Below are 21,203 nucleotides of genomic sequence, written 5' to 3'. Positions count from 1 at the left end.
TTAAGAACAGATGCATCTAGCTCAGCATAGGAGCATTCTGTCATGCAAGATCAATGATGTTTTGCATCAGACACACTAATGATAATGCAACAAAATTATTTGTGGAATCAAAAGTAAGAAACAGAAACATTTATGCAAAAAAACCTGTAAATGGTGTTAGATCAGGAGCCATTAATAGCTTTGTTTGGCCACAAAATCCAGTTACCAGAAAAGAAGATTCACTTCAAGTGGCTCATTTTCTTAGCAGATACCATTAACAAATGCTTCATAAGCTAATGTTCTAATAAAGATGCCTTTATGTGGCTTTCTTTAGGTTCAGACACTGGTTTCAAGAGGCACGAAGTGGCTTGTTTCCAGATAGATAAGGAATTTTTATAATCAGTTAGTAATTTCCATTAACTGCATCCCTTATTGGCAAAGTTTCGGACTGTATACTCCAGCATGTGGCATGTTATATTCTACATTGATATGCCATATCTCTTTATGATGACAATGGTCAGTTCGAATAGAACCCTGACAACATCTAAATTTCAATTTTGTCAGCATTTACTGGGACTCATTGTGATCGATGCATCAAATTAATTTCTTTATGTGGAGACCTTGTTGTCCACTACGGCTGAGACCACAACAACTGCCACAATGGAGATTTTTGTGATAAAGACTTACACCTCACTACTGTTTTTGTTAATGACCATCAGTTTACAGCCCAATATCTCGAGGATTTTTGTGGACAAAATGGCATGATCTATTAGTGTCTCCTAACAAAGATGCCTTTCTGTGGCTTTCTTTAGGTTCAGACACTGGTTTCAACATGCACGAAGTAGCTTGTTTCCAGATAGATAAGGAATTTTTGTAATCAATTAGTAATTTCCATTAACTACATCCCTTATTGCCACAGTTTGGATTGCATTCTCCAGCATGTGGCATGTTACATTCCACATTGACATGCATGTTTGACTACTAGCTAAGATTTTGTATGGTACCTTGGTTCCGGATAAGCCGCTTTCTTTGTCAACGTCACTTTGTATTAACATACCGCTGCAATGCGTGTTTGACATTATCATTGTCGGCGTTGGCGTCGCAGTGTTCCTCTGTATAAGTCTTTGAAGGCAGTAAAAATTGACCTTAGTGGGCAGTTCAATAAGCAGCAGTTTATTGAAGGTCCATGTGTCTTCCGTGGACTGCTAATGCAATTTACCTGTGATGTCTCAGCTGTGTTTGGAGGTAGTACTTGGTTGACCTTGGCTGTTGTATGGGGCAGTTATGTGGATTGTGGTAGCCTTGCAGCTTTTCCTGATGCAAACATTCTGGCTTGGAAGACTTGGAGTATAACCGAGAGTACAGAACTACTAGCTAAGATTCTGTATGGTACCTTGGTCCCAGATAATAACCCTAAATTTAGTGATAAGACAGTGAATCATGTACTCCTCTACAGGGCAGACAAAAAAGGGTATCGGTAGTGAAAGACAGCCACAAAGTAACGCTGACTCTGTTTCTAAATTATGAAGATCCACAACAGTTGGTGAAAAAAAGTGTGATATAGATCCTACATGGACAATAGCACCATCCACTACAGCATTTCTGTGGCACTGGCTATAAGAGCCTATCCAGTGCCAGTCACACAGATATGGCTTGGCCACTTATCTTTGAGCATATACACATAATCATTAACTTGGATGAACCCAAGCTACAGTATCCTACAACTATGCCACTATTATTTAATGGCCATCCGTTTCGTTTAACCCAAGCTACAGTATCCTACAACTGTGGCATTATTATTTAATGGCCATACAGGGTTGTTGCTTGCATATGCGGCTTCCTATTTGCAGCCAATAGCTGCTGCTGCTGCAAGCACCCCGTAAGTTCTGGTCATTTCCAGCACTCACTAGTATGGCTTCAGGCTGATGTGCACAGTAGCACTCCACTGTCACCCTTCCTATGGGCCAATGGAAGTTGACTACATGCCACCACCAGCACCATGCTGCTGACTACTGAGAATACCAAAATGGAGCCTGCACTGAATTGTCATAAATTCCTCCCCTCCTCAACAAATCAGGGAATGACTGAGGGAGGTAGTGTTTCCAAAACTACTGATAACATGTCAGTTGTTATAGCCATGATCTACTCAACAGGAATGTAATTTCTGTGGCAGCATGCCTCCAGAGTGCCCAATGACACAAATCCACACAGTTATCCTGAGTCACCACGAGGACTCATTATGTGACCAATGAAGCTCAAGAGACAGTTCAGTATATTACTCAGTTATTCTGTTACTGCCAAAATTATCTGTAATTTTGCACACCGACTTAGGCTGCACTGTAGATTGTGATATCATCAACACTATTACGATTATAGATTTGCAAGCCTTCTTCTATAAAGCGTAACTAGTGCTACAACAGCCTAGCTTTGATGCAAGAAACCCAACCCAGCTCTTATGCAAGAAACCCATGACTACAGATTTGGCTCTCTTCCTCTCAGCAACTGTGCCCACTGGTGTGATAGCATACAGCCTTTGCTACATATCCATAACTTTCATTTGTACTACAACAGCTCCTATCCAATTGCATCGATCCTCTTCTGCAACACACCTAGAACATTCAATGCACAACAGCAAGTATGCAGTGCAAAGTCACAGAGTCAGTCTTCTGAGTATTCTCATATTGTACTACAAATTAATTGCTGAACAATCATGTGAACTCAGTACTATGACAGCCAATCTGGGAACACAATTAAATGAAGATTCGATTTTCCACCTGCTGATCATTGCAAGTATTTGGAAAGGACACTCACCTCTGATCTCAATGCAATCCTATTCATAAAACTTATGACAAGGGTTTATTGTTTACCAATTTTGACACAAATCTTAGTGCTCTTAACTCCTGTGACTCTGAAATAATAGCTTACAGTCTATACATTTCACAAGAAATTAGATGTTTGGGATACCCAGTATTACTTTCACTAAAGAACAGTCACATTACTCTGTGCATTTTGCTGGGATGTTACAATGTACACTGTCCACATCACAATGCATTTCTATCTTTTGCTTTTAAATATCTATTGTAGTATGTCCACTGGATGGGGATTAGAACACATTGCACTACTTCAGGAGTTGCCAAATCTTACAAAGCAATTAGAAAAAGCATCTCCCACATCATAATGGACACAATTAACCTTCTAAGATAACAACAGAAACATTCTTGAACAATATAGGACAAAACCGAATGATTTTGCAATAGGAGATTCCTTCATCTGACAAGAGAGATTGAAGTATTGGGGAAAGTAAGGCCAGTAAGGAATTAAATTAGACAAGGAAGTCCAAAATCACCACAGGGGAATGATGGCACACAGTCCTGAGTGCTTCCACCTGCTTGATCAAGAAAAAACCTGTGCAGGAATACATCATCACTTTATACACAGGTGTTCTGCCTGCACGTGGTCCTTAATACATCTCAGTCTAGTTATTAATTAGGAGCAGTAAGTGGCATAACTGATACACTCAAGACACATTTCCCACAGATTCTGAGGTCACGACTGTGCTTAACGGGGAGTAGCATCTCCTTTATCTTTTTAGGAGATCGGAAAATAGGTCTTACACCTTCTCTTCCCAGGACTCAGCCAATTTTGCTCGATGTAGTGCTGCAAAAAGGAAGGAATACAACTGATGGCTCATCACATGAATGTTCAACATTTTCACATTTCTTTTTCTTGGAGAACACTCAATTCACATCGTATGAACCATAGTCATTCTTTCAGAACATGTACTTCAGATGATTAATTTCAGAATCCAAGTAGTCCTCATCAGAGACAGTTTTTGCTAAGTGTACCAACATATTTAAAACTGCTCTCTTCTGGACCAAATGACGAAAACTCTGGGCATTAAGATATAAATCAGTGTACATCAGCTTGTGGTGCACTGAGTGGCTGGGATTTCTATTCGACTTTCATTGTACCAAAATATCTAAAATGGGCAGCCTTCCTTCTTTCTCTATCTCAACAGTGAACTTGATGTTTGAGTGCTCACTGTTCATGTGCTTAAGAAGCGCTCAAGAGCTTCTATAATGTGTGGCCAAGCCACAAATGTGTCATTCAACAATAAAACAAAGATGGACAAAGAGGAGCTAAATTTTGCCCATGTTCCTCAAAATGTTCCATAAAATAGTTGACTAGTGCTGGATACGATGGACAACCCATGGCCTTTCCATCTGTTATTTCATAAAATTTGCTGGCTCACAACAAGTAGGTGGTCATCATAACATGTCAGAAAAACTTTATCATTTCAGGAGGAAAATGCTCTGCCAACAGTTTCAACGCATCCTCCACAGCAACTTTTGCTAACAGTGAGACCACATGCACGCTGACTGAAATATCATTTGGACCAACGCTTATCTATTTAATTTTGTCAATGGGAGCTTTCAATGTGATGTTCGCAGTGGTCAACCACCAGAGTCATTAACTTAGTTATATATTTGGCTAGCCTATAGGTTGGAGAATCAATAGCACTAACAACTGGTCTCAATAGAATACCTTCTTCATGGACTTTAGGTAATCTGTACAAAAGAAGATGCCTCAGAATCCCTGGGATTTATAACATCCCTTGTGAGTGTGGAAGCAATTACATCAGTCAGCCCATCTGTACTGTTTTGACTGCTGTGCAGAATATCAATAGCATATTAAAAATCAAGAACTGGATAAATCTGCAGTTGCTGAGCAGAGTCTCATAAACAAAACACAAAATACTGTTTGTTGAAACAAAAGTTTTGTCCCAGGCTCCTACATATAGGGATTCTGTAATTAAAGAGGCTCTAGAAACAAGAATGTGTGAGAGGAACTTTAACAGTGGCAGTGGATATAATCTTAGCAGTGCATGGAAGCAAGCTCTCAATGCAAAGAAGAGACAGAGATATTCATCACAATGTTTTTGCTACTACGGGAGTGGTGGCACCCCCAGTACAAACACTGACATCATTTGCAACAGCATTGCGTAGTTACTGACCAATCAGAAACCAGCTAAGGGCTATATAATGCCACCACAGCAGCAGTTTAGACAACCAGTGGCGCCTGACGAAATCAATGGGGGTAATCATGAAAAGCTTGGGGTTTTACCCTGAACTAACATGGAAAGAAGTCCAAGAATGTGTTATATTTGGCACCACACAAGACTTTGTTCTCATAAAATTGAAAATACTCACTAATTCTCAGTAATTAGCAAACAAATTCTAATAATTTAAAGGATCATGTCACTCCACTGTCAGTTTTTTTTAAGTATTTACACATTCATATATGCTTTACTTCATCAGTTCCAATAATCTTTTCCTTTTCTTATACCTGGTCTTATTCTGTCTCTTGATGGTTTTGGCATATTGTTCTGAATTTGACTTTATTAGTTGTAGAGGGTGGCCAGATGTCCTTCCTGTCAAAACTCCTTCACCCCCTCCTGGGGATGAGATTTGTGTACCCCATTTATCAGTATCTAGTGTTGACCCATGTGAAATTCTGAGAATATTTTGAAATTGTGTAGATGAGGCAGCACATGGGTACCAGCTTGGTATTCACCTAGTCAGATGTAGGAAATCCCCTAAAAACACATCCACGCTGGACAGCACACCAACCCTTGCCATTAATTTGCCAGGTAGATTCGATCCGGGACTGACACTCCTCCCTGAATCCCTAAAGGGGCATGCTAATGTGCATTTATCTGGGCAGATTCATCAGTTCAAACAAACACATTTTTCATGATATAATAATTCTTATTGTCAGACACAATCATATTTTTACCAATTTCAACTATTACACGCACATTAACTGAAGTGTTCAATGCTGCTCTGCCAGCTGACAACCAAACTGTCACCTTTTAACCTAACCTAGACTTGTGCTATGCAACACATCAGTTTGTCATCAAATATAAGATTTTGTATTCCCAATCGCTGACTTTGCCAAATCACTATCAAACTTTCATCTTTGAGCCTAACCTAAACTTTGTGCTGTGCTAAAGATCAGTACATCATCACAACCTACATTTCAAAAATTAGTATGAATGCAGAAGAAATAGTGTCAGTGTTCTGTTTTCTTTCCATTTGCACATGTATGCATCACATGCCACATCATCATTATGTTATAGGACAAAACCAACAACCTGTTTTGGTAGGTTCTGCTGCTCCTCACAAGCAGTCAGATCTATGTGCTGCACAGAAGAACCATGTATTGTCACTATTATAATGCAAATTATCACCTATTCAAATTGACCAAGTATATGCATGTATTGAAGTTTTAAGACAATTACATAAATCATGTTCTTCTATTTCATTATATTTTTTTAATTAAATAGATAATTAATTATTACACATGTAACAACATAGCTACATTTCAGACTACCGTTAGAAAAGTATTAAACATGAAGTCTTTTGCAAATCTGTACATCAAAAATTTAATTAATTACTCACCTTTGCGATCCCTCACGCCGATAATAAACTGAGTATGCAAGAATTTCACCCCGAGCATTTGCAGGAGGTTTCCAGCTCAATGTAACAAATCGTGTGGAAACAATGACTGCTTCAAGGAATTGTGGAGCTGATGGAACATCTTGCACTGGTGCCCTTTCTTCATCTATGGGAGGGGCTGCTGAATGTGGGGATTGGGTGAAATTTGTTAGTACAACGTCAGAATGAGACAGAGAGTTGTCATGGAAATCCACTGTTAACATGCAAAACAATTGCAATAAACAGGAAAAAGGGTTGGATATGATGGTTACAAGTTTAACAGATAATTGATGGAAGAATTTGAGTTAATCGAAAAAAAGTTATTTTAAAGTTAGTAAGGAAAATGAAATTGATACAAAACAATTAAAAGTATGAAGTTTTTGTACAGGAAAGGAGAGTTAGTGAGGAAAATGCCCATGAAGATGGAAAGCAAAGAATGCAGGAAGGAGGGGAAACAAAAAGAAAAAAAATTAATCATTTGTTTATAGTTTCACGTAAAAATAAGTGTTTAAAATAAATCAGCTATATAGTTTTTTAATATTATTTACATTTATATAATTTTTTATATAAGGAAAATATACAATACAATACAAATGAATAATGGTTTGGAAAGTAGGAAATAAATCATACCTGACTGTGATACAGTTAACTGAGCAGCTGCTTGAATGTTTCCTGCAGGGTTTGATCCCATGCACTGGAAAATTCCTGCATCCATTGTCATCAGGCCAAGAATTTTGAGGTTGTAGCCATTAACCATATGAATGTATTCATTTGGCCATATCACATCACCATTCTTTTCCCAATGTACCTTAGGCTCTGGCTTGCCATACATTTTACACTCAAGTTCCAAATCTTGTTTCTCAGAAGCATGAGTATCAGCAGGCCGCTTCAGAAAATGTGGTGGAACTGACATAAAGGAGGTAATTCATTATACAAAACAACCTGGTATTTTACTGCTTTCCATTTATATTCAGTGTTAAACTCTCCATTTTCTGTGTACATCCTATGTAAGACTGAAAAATCTATAAAAATGTATCATTACCTTGGACCTCAAGGGTGGCTGCAGCATCTACAGAATCTGCTCCATTTTCAGCTCGGCACTGGTATGTTCCTTCATCTGCCTCCTGAACATTAGATATCTGAAGACTGCCCTGACCAATTTTTTGGAATCGGCTATCCAAATTCCTTCAACAACGGAAAAAAATATTAATACATGAGAAAAGTAATTTACAGAGCAAATGAAGGCTTAGGGAGAAAGAGAGTGGGGTGAGGTAAGGCAAAAGTTTGCCATAACCATGAGAGAACTTAACTGCTAAAGTGTCTGTTAACAATTTGCTACCACACTTCAAAAACAGCATGATACTTCTTGCACACACACACACACACACACACACGCACACACACACACACACACACACACACACACACACGTCTATTCTAATGATGATGAAAAGCACAAATTAATACTGTCTAGATGTGACTAGAGAAATATTGAGCCAAATGAGGATAACAAGTATGAACGATTTGCAGGCGAACATGACCACAGAAGAGAGTCAGTAAGGTAATAACTTTCAATGCTTAAAAGATAGGAAAGGTAGTTAGTAAATAACACAAAATTATATAAAAGACTATGTATACTAGCCATGTAAATTGTGAACTATCATCCAGTGTTTTGATGGTCACTGTTATACTCTGCATCTGGAATGAAAGTCACTATTGCTGCTGCTGTGCATGCCTTGTTAAAATTACTGCTTTAAGTGGCAAAAGACACCACGAAGTCATCGTGGAAGAATGAAAGAGTGGGAGCCACCGCCCATGCTATTCTTTCCTCCAAATGCAGAGTTATAAAAATGACTTGATTGATCAAAATTTTGTCTCAGACCTGGACCTAAATTCAGATCCTTCACTTTTGTCAGAAATACCTAGTCCAACAAGATTTGCAGGTAAGCTTCCAAAAAGTTGGAAAGTAGGAAAAATATGTTAGTAGAATTTAACCTATGGTGAGTCATGATTGAACAGGTCATCTGGTCGGAGCACTACCAGAAAAGAAATGGGTATGTGTATCAGCCCCATATGTCAGCACACATTTGACTGCAGAGTGAAAGATTTATTCTGTAATGTCAGTATTGTCTATGCTTGTTGAAAATGACTTCAGCTTTAAATGTCCAGGGGCAATCTATTTATGACCGTGTGAATTGTTTACATCTCTTCGACTGTTCACTTCAAATGCTGTTGAAAACACATGATTATGTCACTAGATCAACATCTAAAATTGCTCCATACAATTATTCAGTTTAGGAAAGGGGTACAAAAAGATTGTAAATTACAATTTCTGGCAATGTTAGTGCAAAGGTAAGTTGAAAAAATGCTGGAATACGGCAACTGTCACAAATCTACTAACACTGATCTGTATTAGCATGCACTCAGCTGTCAATATTCTGCACAATGTGGATGTGCATTGCACATTATGGTCCAGAAAGTATGTGTTGTTTCCCAGTGAGTTTCAATACTAGGATGGTTTTGCAGCAAAACTTACATTCACAACAACAAATTAATCACACATTCCAACTGAAGCAAGTCTAGGCCACGGGAACACTGTGAAAGAACTGAGACTTCCACCATGTACCTTTCTGTTGCACTTTGAGGGTAACACACGTGTCCTTTGTGCCAAAATAGTACACAAGAAACTGGTGGACCCTATCAAAGACAACAACATTCTCCGAAAAGAAGTTGTATATGTGATTTGAATCCAATGTAGAATGTCAATACTGTCCAAACATTTAGAAAGTGCAGGAATAATGCTACAGACACTTACTCATAAAGCAGGGGGAGTAATAAAGAACATTACTTTACAAATGTGCATCATAAGATCTATACGAAGACAAAGATTGTACCGTTACAGGGAGTATGGATTCATACACAGCTGTCCCTTCGTCACAGCAGATTTCAATGAGTAAGGCAAGACTTTCCAATAGACACCCTGTCACAAAATAGTGGACAACCCATAAATTTTGAATCATGACCTGGGCAAAGTGATGCATAGTAGGTAGCAGCGGTGGTGGACAGTGAAGTGAGAGTCCCAGTTAATTGTTTCAATAAAATAGTGTGAAACTCTCACCATGCGATCTGGTGGCAGATCTGAGAGCAATATCCTTTAATATACCTTATCAGGAGCACACTACCATATGCAAGTCCACTTACATACAAGACTTTGACTTTTTTTTTTTTTACAAGAATAAGCTGTCGCTTCTTTCTCATCCTAGAACTGTAACACTTCAGACTCTTTTAGCAGCTCTACCAAATTTACAGTACTTAGGACTGCTGCTGGGTCAAATTGCGTAGCTCAAAACATTTCAATGAGAAAAATGCCTCACACCTTCGAGGGATTGCTGCTGGTGACTGATGGAAAGCAGCAACTGCGTGTCAACACTGTGGTAGTATTCTTAAGGAGGCCATGACACACAGAGAGCAGGACAACTCAGATCCTATCAGACTGGCAACAGAGAAGTATGTCAAGAGCCCTCTACAGATAACAGAGGTGAGCCCTTCCACCCACCAGCAGCATCACCAGTACTGCTATCAGGCATTCTTTTGGGTAGGAGCTAAAACAACATAGACTGCTATGTAAGTCCTACACTATGATGTGACAGAAATTCTTGTCAAGTTTGTCGTGATTTGATGGTAGAAAATGCAGGGTTGCAGGCTGTGCTTTATTGGAATTTAGAATGCTCACTTATGAAGTTCACATTAATATAAATATGTGTCATCTCCTTTACAATTCAGTCCTAGAATGTTGAAATGGCACAGGGATGGTATCACCTTTGACATAACTCAGCAAATTCCTCAGCTCTACAGGTGTATGAAACACACTTTTAATGTTGTGTCTATTAAATATTTTTCTAGATCCTGAAGATTTACTCAATTACAGTAAGAACGTCAAGATGATGGGTGCTCCCATTTCTTCAAAATTTTCTGTGTACTGGACTAGCTTCAGTTGGAATGTGTAGTGAATTTGTTTTTCTGAATAGTATTTTTGTACAAAAATCATAATTGCATGTGTAAGCTGAACCATAAGAGATTTTGAACCAGAAAAATATATCTTCTCTGGACTAGAAGTACACAGTACAACACCAAAGTGTGGAGGGTGGTGACAACTCATAGTCTGCATATGTAGATTGGTGCAAATGCATTATCTGTGAATGCTAATATCAAGTATTATGCTGTGTTTCCTTCATACAAAAATGTCCAAAAACAATGATGTGCAATCTTCTATTACCATCATTGAAACCTGAATAATAAAATTAAATTCAGATGCTGAAGAAACATGGTTAATATGTCTGCTTCATGAGGGCAGACCCCAAATGCCATCACATAGCACAGACATAAAAGCAAGAGGGTTTTTAGGCTGCCAAGTATAGTGCTTTCTTTCCACTTGTTGAGCACCAATGGAGACAAAACACTTCCCATTCTAACCAAATGTACATGCTGAAAGTAATGGTTATTGAATAAAAAGTACATCAAAGTTAGTAGATGTTCAAAGAGTGCCACAATGTTCTCACAGACCTGTTGCCAGTAAGTTATACAGAGTCATACAAAGTAACTCTTGTAAACAGAGACCAGGGTGTATGCACAGACAAGAGAGGAAAAAAGAATCCCAGATTTTCTGGTTAAAAAAACACTTTTTCATGGGTCAAAATACATTTTTTGTAGTGTGAAAATACACTTTTTCTGTGTTAAGTAACAGTATACTTTGCCTCAGAGCTGTAAAACTTTTTAATCCTTTGAATGCTAAAGGTTTTATAAACCAGCGTAGAACTTCCCAGCACTTTGAGAGACTAAACATAGCAAAAAACAATATGTTTTGGAAAGATCTTTCATTTGTAGTGACATGTGCGCTGCACACTTTCTTATTACAAAAGTATAAATAGAAATTTCAACAATTACAGTACACTGGTTTCCGAAGCACTGAAATCGAGATTGAGATGTGCTTCTGTCAGCCAATCACAGCTAGTATCACGTGATCTCACCAGCCAATAACAGATAATCAGAGCATAGGACACACGATGTAGTCAGCCAATAGCAACATTACAGTAAGTAGCACAAACACACAAAGAGGAAAAAATAATGGTTTCAATATACATATATTATAGCTACAAGCAAAGCTAAGCTTTCACATATAATATTGGTCCTTTTTTGCTTATGTTACCATTTAAGATATATCAAACACAAATGTGCCAACAAAATTTAAAAAAAAATGACATAAATGGTTGGTCTTCTGGGCCTGAAATTTTTCTACGTGGCTGGTCCTCAAAGTTTTAAGTTTTGAATGACAGTCAAACACACTGTGATTTAAGAAATTCATTGCACATTCTCACACACAACATAATTCATCTTGTGTAAAAGGAAATTTATTTTGAAAGTAATGCTTCTCAAACACCATTTGCAATATCTTCCTACAGCCCATTAGAAATAAATTCATATGAACAGTTACCAGAGAGAACCAGAAAACAGGTGTTACTGCGTGTGCGCATCCACAATGACTTAGGAAGCCCATGCTTGGCGTTTGCTCTCCTCATACACCTTTTGTCGCATTTCTGTTTGGAATTTCGTGCTTAGTGGGGCAGCACGTGACCACTGCACCATGTTCGGAGAGGACATATGGAGTTACTGTACTTAGAGCAATTGTTTTATCACATCACATCCAGATAAGAAATGCAAAATAAGAAAGCAGTCCTTGGCATAATATTCATTTCAAAAGTAGACTCTACAACTCAAAGTACCCTAATGTTTTGCTATGTGGCAACATTAACATAGTTTTTTTTTTTATTCATACTTTGCAATATTGTTATCTAGCATCCAATCAGGTTTAGATCCACACAGCACGGCAAAAAGCCAGGAAGAAGAAATAAAAGTTTCTTGCAAAAATAAAACAAAATAAAAAACAGTTGTTTGTATATGCTAAAACTAAGGACAGTAAGTTTTTCATTACTTTTTCTAATGGAGTAAAAAATTAACAAGGTTATCTCTGAAGCCAAAAAACATGTATAGCTGGCAGTTGATATTCTACTCCAGGTGTAAGAATAAAGCCTTGTGCGGAATTACAATGATAAAACATAGTGTGCTGCCAGTCTGAAGAATGGTGTTCTGTAAATTTAAGATGTAAGCACAAATTAAGAAATAATGTCAAGCCTAGAGGAGGGACCAGGCAAGTGTTGAAACACATCTTGTGATCGAGAAACATAGTGTTTCATGGAAGGCAGATCTGTAATATATTTGAAACAAAACATTTTATTCAGTACTACTGACTAAATTCGATTACTTGGTCACCTTCAAGGGAACATTTACATATGTTTGCATGTATATACCATTAACAGATCTTAAATTACAGCATAAAAGAAACAGGACATAAGAATACTCCAAAAGCATCGTAATTTCATAAACAATACTAAAATGCATAATTCAGCTAAAAGTGCACATTCATATGACGAGATTCACACTGAAGTAGACCTCTGCCTGATACTAAGCTTTACAGTGTGGTTTACAGGATGCCAATTTTCATGGAGTATCAGTAATGTATCATCTCATGTTTGATTCACTATTATGGAATTATGCCATATGTACCAAAAGATGAAAATCTGCATTTGAAATTCAGTGAACAATTGAAATTAGCCAATAACGTGGACTGAAACACCGTTTCAAACAAATTTGCTGCCTCTGCAGAACAGATTAATAAAAGCCAAATTTCTTTAGCAAAGCAACAAAAATAACTTCATTGTGCAGCAAGACGATTAATGATTGCCAATAATGTGGAAATAAAATAAAATCAGAAAATTTAAATTAATTCTGTAATTATGTGACTTTATATTAACACACTCGATAGATCCCAGCCACAGAAATTCATTTTGTTTTCACTGGACGTGAGAGCTGCAAACAGAGACAATACCGCAAAATCACAAAATGCGAACACAGGTCACTTGGAGGCTACCCCCACTACAACTCAGATTGCTCTGTGCATGTGCAGTTCTGACAGCTTGGACGTGCAAGAAAAAAATTTTTGGACTAGCATCCAACTGCTTGCTGCTACTGCTTATACAGCTAACACACACACTTCAAGTAGCCAGAAGCAGAAGAAGGCACTGCTCATATACGACTTCAGCTCTGCGCATGCACATGACCCTGCTGGCAACCGATCAAACAAAAGTAATGTAAACAGTTGTGGTGTCAACTTCATCAAAAGCAGATTGTTGTTATGAAGTATTACACAGCTTTCATCCTAAAGCCTTTGACTCATTTTGCTGTCAGCAGATGCTTGTGTGTGCACTGCATTTTGCTATAAGTTTCATTTTTGTGTTTTTTCTATCTTTTATGTTTTATTACTTCAGTGTTATTCTGCAGTAATGGGCTAAAGTAAAATTCTTTGCTAGAAAATTAGTTCTCATAAGTCAAAATTACAAAAAGTTAACTGAAAACCAAACAAACGAAAAATTTCCAGAATTCTAAAAAATTTGAGTTCTTCCTAGATTTTCCAATTGTCCGAAGACGTAGACACTCTGAGAGACACTACTTTGATGTAAGAAAACAATGTGCTGCTTTAGCGAAATGTACTAGCTCATCATTTGGAACGAATAAAATAGTCCTCCATTCGGATCTCCGGGCGGGGACTACTCAAGAGGATGTCGTTATCAGGAGAAAGAAAACTGGCGTTCTACGGATCGGAGCGTGGAATGTCAGATCCCTTAATCGGGCAGGTAGGTTAGAAAATTTAAAAAGGGAAATGGATAGGTTGAAGTTAGATATAGTGGGAATTAGTGAAGTTCGGTGGCAGGAGGAACAAGACTTCTGGTCAGGTGAATACAGGGTTATAAACACAAAATCAAATAGGGGTAATGCAGGAATAGGTTTAATAATGAATAGGAAAATAGGAATGTGGGTAAGCTACTACAAACAGCATAGTGAACGCATTATTGTGGCCAAGATAGATACGAAGCCCACACCTACTACAGTAGTACAAGTTTATATGCCAACTAGCTCTGCAGATGACGAAGAAATTGAAGAAATGTATGATGAAATAAAAGAAATTATTCAGATTGTGAAGGGAGACGAAAATTTAATAGTCATGGGTGACTGGAATTCGAGTGTAGGAAAAGGGAGAGAAGGAAACATAGTAGGTGAATATGGATTGGGGGACAGAAATGAAAGAGGAAGCCGCCTGGTAGAATTTTGCACAGAGCACAACAATCATAACTAACACTTGGTTTAAGAATCATGAAAGAAGGTTGTATACATGGAAGAACCCTGGAGATACTAAAAGGTATCAGATAGATTATATAATGGTAAGACAGAGATTTAGGAACCAGGTTTTAAATTGTAATACATTTCCAGGGGCAGATGTGGACTCTGACCACAATCTATTGGTTATGACCTGTAGATTAAAACTGAAGAAACTGCAAAAAGGTGGGAATTTAAGGAGATGGGACCTGGATAAACTAAAAGAACCAGAGGTTGTACAGAGATTCAGGGAGAGCATAAGGGAGCAATTGACAGGAATGGGGGAAATAAATACAGTAGAAGAAGAATGGGTAGCTTTGAGGGATGAGGTAGTGAAGGCAGCAGAGGATCAAGTAGGTAAAACGACGAGGGCTAGTAGAAATCCTTGGGTAACAGAAGAAATACTGAATTTAATTGATGAAAGGAGAAAATATAAAAATGCAGTAAGTGAAACAGGCAAAAAGGAATACAAACGTCTCAAAAATGAGATCAGCAGGAAGTGCAAAATGGCTAAGCAGGGATGGCTAGAGGACAAATGTAAGGATGTAGAGGCCTGTCTCACTAGGGGTAAGATAGATACCGCCTACAGGAAAATTAAAGAGACTTTTGGAGATAAGAGAACGACTTGTATGAATATCAAGAGCTCAGATGGAAACCCAGTTCTAAGCAAAGAAGGGAAAGCAGAAAGGTGGAAGGAGTATATAGAGGGTCTATACAAGGGTGATGTACTTGAGGACAATATTATGGAAATGGAAGAGGATGTAGATGAAGATGAAATGGGAGATATGATACTGCGTGAAGAGTTTGACAGAGCACTGAAAGACCTGAGTTGAAACAAGGCTCCCGGAGTAGACAATATTCCATTGGAACTACTGACGGCCGTGGGAGAGCCAGTCCTGACAAAACTCTACCATCTGGTGAGCAAGATGTATGAAACAGGCGAAATACCCTCAGACTTCAAGAAGAATATAATAATTCCAATCCCAAAGAAAGCAGGTGTTGACAGATGTGAAAATTACCGAACTATCAGCTTAATAAGTCACAGCTGCAAAACACTAACACGAATTCTTTACAGACGAATGGGAAAACTAGTAGAAGCCAACCTCGGGGAAGATCAGTTTGGATTCCGTAGAAACACTGGAACACGTGAGGCAATACTGACCTTACGACTTACCTTAGAAGAAAGATTAAGGAAAGGCAAACCTACGTTTCTAGCATTTGTAGACTTAGAGAAAGCTTTTGACAACGTTGACTGGAATACTCTCTTTCAAATTCTAAAGGTGGCAGGGGTAAAATACAGGGAGCGAAAGGCTATTTACAATTTGTACAGAAACCAGATGGCAGTTATAAGAGTCGAGGGGCATGAAAGGGAAGCAGTGGTTGGGAAGGGAGTAAGACAGGGTTGTAGCCTCTCCCCGATGTTGTTCAATCTGTATATTGAGCAAGCAGTAAAGGAAACAAAAGAAAAATTCGGAGTAGGTATTAAAATTCATGGAGAAGAAATAAAAACTTTGAGGTTCGCCGATGACATTGTAATTCTGTCAGAGACAGCAAAGGACTTGGAAGAGCAGTTGAATGGAATGGACAGTGTCTTGAAAGGAGGATATAAGATGAACATCAACAAAAGCAAAACAAGGATAATGGAATGTAGTCTAATTAAGTCGGGTGATGCTGAGGGAATTAGATTAGGAAATGAGGCACTTAAAGTAGTAAAGGAGTTTTGCTATTTGGGGAGCAAAATAACTGATGATGGTCGAAGTAGAGAGGACATAAAATGTAGGCTGGCAATGGCAAGGAAAGCGTTTCTGAAGAAGAGAAATTTGTTAACATCCAGTATTGATTTAAGTGTTAGGAAGTCATTTCTGAAAGTATTTGTATGGAGTGTAGCCATGTATGGAAGTGAAACATGGACGATAAATAGTTTGGACAAGAAGAGAATAGAAGCTTTCGAAATGTGGTGCTACAGAAGAATGCTGAAGATTAGATGGGTAGATCACATAACTAATGAGGAAGTATTGAATAGGATTGGGGAGAAGAGAAGTTTGTGGCACAACTTGACCAGAAGAAGGGATCGGTTGGTAGGACATGTTCTGAGGCATCAAGGGATCACCAATTTAGTATTGGAGGGCAGCGTGGAGGGTAAAAATCGTAGAGGGAGACCAAGAGATGAATACACTAAGCAGATTCAGAAGGATGTAGGTTGCAGTAGGTACTGGGAGATGAAAAAGCTTGCACAGGATAGAGTAGCATGGAGAGCTGCATCAAACCAGTCTCAGGACTGAAGACCACAACAACAACAACTCTCATATCTGCATCCAGAAAAGGGATTTGTAAAATAAAGCAACACACAAAATGGTAGCATCATACATACGACATATCAATAGCAATTCCATCCTTCAGCCAGACGATGGATGGATTAGGATTCCCAACTGCAGCACAGTCAAGAGTCACAGTGCTACCTGCGATAACAACAGATGGCCGGGGCAGTGCTACAAAAACAGGTGGTGTAACACCATGAATACCTGAAAAATAAAAAGACACAGTCTGTAAGAAATGATAGGCATAATATAAAACAAAACAAAAAATGTAGTGGTTTGAAACTACAAACTTTTCAACACACATTTTTTTCAAGGGTTTTCATTTTGTTATTCTCTTCTAAAGTACCATATTTACCTTAGTATAAGACAACCCTGAATATAAGACAACCCTGAATATAAGACAACCCTCGACTTTTTTTAAGAGACTTGTTGAGAAAATTTTATTTTTAACATAGTCTGACCAATCAATATTACAAACTGTTTTATTGGTGTACACTATCAGCCTAAAAAAAGTTAATATTATACTTACGCCATTTACTGGTTGTCTACATTTTGATAATACAAGCGTAAATATAACAAACAAAAAATGGTTTACATTAATTTTTATCTTCACTTCCTTTTTTGATTAATATCTAAACCAGCCATCTGTGGTATCACTGTTTTCAATCGCCGCCACCACCACCACCACCACCACCACCACTAGTATTGTTATATGGGATTGTAATTTCACCTAACCAATGGGAGGTGAGAAAAGAGGCAACATATTTCTGTACACAAGCAGGAATTAAATTTATAATCTTGCTTTTGTCACCAGTTTTTGGTCGTTTCTTCCAAATATGTTGCAATTTCTGAGGTTGTGCTTATGGTGGAGTCTAGTAATATAACTGTCTTTTTCCAAATACATGGTGGATTTTGCGTCTATATTCACATGAAAATGTGACAATATTCCATAATGTCGTCTGCCTACTACTCTCCCATTGACTGCATAGAACCACGAGCTGACACCCATCATATCCCGCTGCTGCACAAAACATTTAAGTACCGCACTGGTCCCTATCTAGACTTTTACCGTCTCCTATAGAAATCACTCCTAGTTCTCAGCCAAGCTGGTGTCACTGTTCCCCCTCCAATCGCATTCATCCTAGTTCTAAGACAAACAAGTGTCACTGTTCCCAGTCCAACCCCTCTGAATTCTTCAAAATAAATCTTCATGTGATCTCAATTGTCAAAGCTTCATCTGTAAATGTATGACAATCCATATATTAATGTATTACACAATGTAAAAATTGTGACCTGAACAGCAATTGTTTAATCTGTGAATGTGAGAACAATTCTGCATTTTTTGAATGACAAATTTGGGGAAAAACCTCATCTTATAATTGGGTAAATATGGTAATTGCAGACGAGATTTCTTCAAATTTATTTTTTCAAGAATTTAAATTCGAATTTGGATACTTGCTGCAAATTTACTCCAAAGAACTATCATTAAAATGTTTATTTGGGAGACAATTAGTTTCAAGTGTTCCATTCTCATTGTCAAATGTCATGAAGAACAGTCATAGATCCACTATCAAAAAACATAACACAACATTTTAACATTGACATACAGAAACATCTGGAGCAGCATATGAAGTACACATGATTATTTAAGTTGACAGGACAGTGGGCGCAGCAACTGCACACTATTTAACCTGTGGCTCCATACCCATTAGTCACAGTGTACAACTGTGGTATCACGAGAAGACCTGCAGAGCCGCCAGCATCAACCATAGTGGTAAATGCTACAGCATTTCTTTAAATTTCTTTTAACGCCACATATAGTAGCACTGTTTGTAACTCTGCTGTTCCTACCCTTACAGGACCTAAAAAGTATGAGGAAGGCTTTAACATAAGCCAAAACCGGTAATAATAAACAATTATTGTGATCTTGGCTATTGTTTTAATCTTAATAACTACAGAGGAATAGTCAAAATGCAGTTCAGATGCCATGCAGTCAAGCACACTGGTTCTGTACACCAATTGTCTGTAATGGATAGTTTGGTCCACTCAAAAGTCCATATTTATTATGAGTAACATTTTATAATTTCATTTCAGCTCATCTAAACAAAAGTGGCTTAGGAATGTGTCCACGCCTTTGCTGAAGTAACCATTCTAGCATTTGTATGAGACACAAAAAATTAGCTTGCCTGCTTTTAAGGTGGTCATGGTGACCTACAGTGTTTACGCAAATCAACTTGTCTTCTCCCAGACACACACACAGGTGTGATTGGTCACAGGTTCAACTTTCTGTTGTCTGCCTATTGGTGCAACATGTTGGAGCTGGAAGTTTTCATCCTTCAGTGCATTAGCTGCCTGTTTGTGGATGAGCCACCTTATCACCTCAGTCTGCTACATCCACTGGTGCCACATTTCCGTTCTAAATGTTCAACACCAAGTTTGGAATTTCCAAAATAACCATTCATTTGCCCTATTCCAAGAATGCCTACAACTACTCTGTGAATTTTCACTGTAAACCATGAAATACAATAAAATCTACAAGATCACATGTAACCATAAAATAATTTTACAGCAATTTCTGTTCCAACGAGCCCAACCTACTCAAAAAAATGGACCTAAAGGAAGATGACAATTTTTGTTAACCAAGTTTTCATTTATTTTGCACAGAAGACTCAAGTATAGTATTCATCAGTTATCATTATTCTTGTCTGCGAAGTAATCAGTAGGAAGAATCTCCATGCCACTCCCAGAAACATGTCCAAACAGATGAAATTGACCCTTCTGATATCACTCATAACAAGTCACAACACAAAAACTGTTAGGTTCTTTCTTTGTGGAGAAATTAGTTTCTGGATTTTCGTTTGGTTGGCAGTCAACAAATGAGGCACCCATCTTGCACCACACTTTCTTATAGATAATTCATCATGTAAAATACATCATACCATTTCCACTGACACGCCTACGGCATGAGTTATTTCATACACATTTAATAACCAATTGACCAATATCAAATTGTGCACCTTGTCAACATTTTCATTTGTGACTGCACTGCTTGGATGTTCTTCATGTGAATATCACCAGAAGAATTACAAATACATTTGAATACTGCCACCTACTTTTTAACCATTGAAAATGAACAGCGAACGTACAGTGTGGCTGTAACTGATGTAGTGAAATATAAACTCTGTTAAAAATTCACTACACTCTGGAGTGGTTAGTCTTTTGTTTCTGTATATCGTGTCTACTGCAATGTGACTGTAAGAATATACATGCATTCATTGTAGTTTTGTTTCATGTTGCTAAATAAATAGTTATTTTAACTGGAACCACAACTGGTGACCCCATGTCATGATCATTAATACTCAAAAAGCACTGACATTATTGCGTTTCTCCCTGCATCAATTTAAATACACGATTCCATGGCAAACAAAACCCAGGTGAAAATATCACGCATGGCCATGAACATGCCAACTTTCTGGTGGAAAAATGAGGGAATATTGTTTTTGAAAGGGGCATCTCAATTTGTTACTACAAATATAAGCAATGAAGTGACAAACTATCATTAAATTTTACAATCACTAGATAGCGAAGTTGCCTACCTAATTTCAGATTTTATGCCCAAACTGTTACCCCATATACAGGCTTAAAAACATGCCTTACTTTGCTCAGGGAGATGCTTCCTTGAACACAATTAACAGGACTTTTTTAAAAACTATATTTCTTCAGCAACTACCAATCATGCGCATATTCTACCTGAGCAGCAAGTCAAGATGTAAGTCTCAATGTAATGGCTTCCACGGTTGGTAAAATCTTAGAGGTCATGGCACCCAGTTAGTTCATATATAGTGCTGGAACAGTTTCACCATAAGCTCAAGATGAAACACTTTCCCATCTGGAAAATCCATTTTCAGAACTAAACAGCCAGATTCAGAAGCTGCGGACTTGGACACAATCAAGAAACAGATCAAAATCACCGTGGCATACATAGAAACATACCGTGTTAGTATCATCATAAATTCAGGCAGAACATGTAGAAATGTGCACCACCGTGTTCATTTGTTTCTCAACAGTCCACTAATGCTCAGACAGTAAACTAGTATGTCTCCCTCTAGCTACAGAACAATCTGCAAAGGCTAAATCAGCT

The 21,203-nt window shown here is 38.0% G+C and overlaps 1 protein-coding gene across 1 annotated transcript in view; it reads right to left on the bottom strand.

The window, feature by feature from the left end:
* The window catches only part of LOC126470211 (neogenin), a 242,885-nt gene that overhangs the window by 148,197 nt on the left and 73,485 nt on the right, over positions 1–21,203 (bottom strand). Inside the window, exons 6-9 of the mRNA XM_050097890.1 lie at positions 17,116–17,266; positions 7,519–7,661; positions 7,107–7,382; positions 6,441–6,690 (exon numbers count right to left, since the gene is read on the bottom strand). Of these exons, the coding sequence (XP_049953847.1) occupies positions 6,441–6,690; positions 7,107–7,382; positions 7,519–7,661; positions 17,116–17,266 (820 nt within the window). The remainder of the gene's footprint in view (positions 1–6,440; positions 6,691–7,106; positions 7,383–7,518; positions 7,662–17,115; positions 17,267–21,203) is intronic.

Source organism: Schistocerca serialis, chromosome 3, assembly GCF_023864345.2.
Source record: "Schistocerca serialis cubense isolate TAMUIC-IGC-003099 chromosome 3, iqSchSeri2.2, whole genome shotgun sequence".
Lineage (NCBI taxonomy): Eukaryota > Metazoa > Arthropoda > Insecta > Orthoptera > Acrididae > Schistocerca > Schistocerca serialis.
This window is presented reverse-complemented; position numbering and strand designations above follow the sequence as displayed.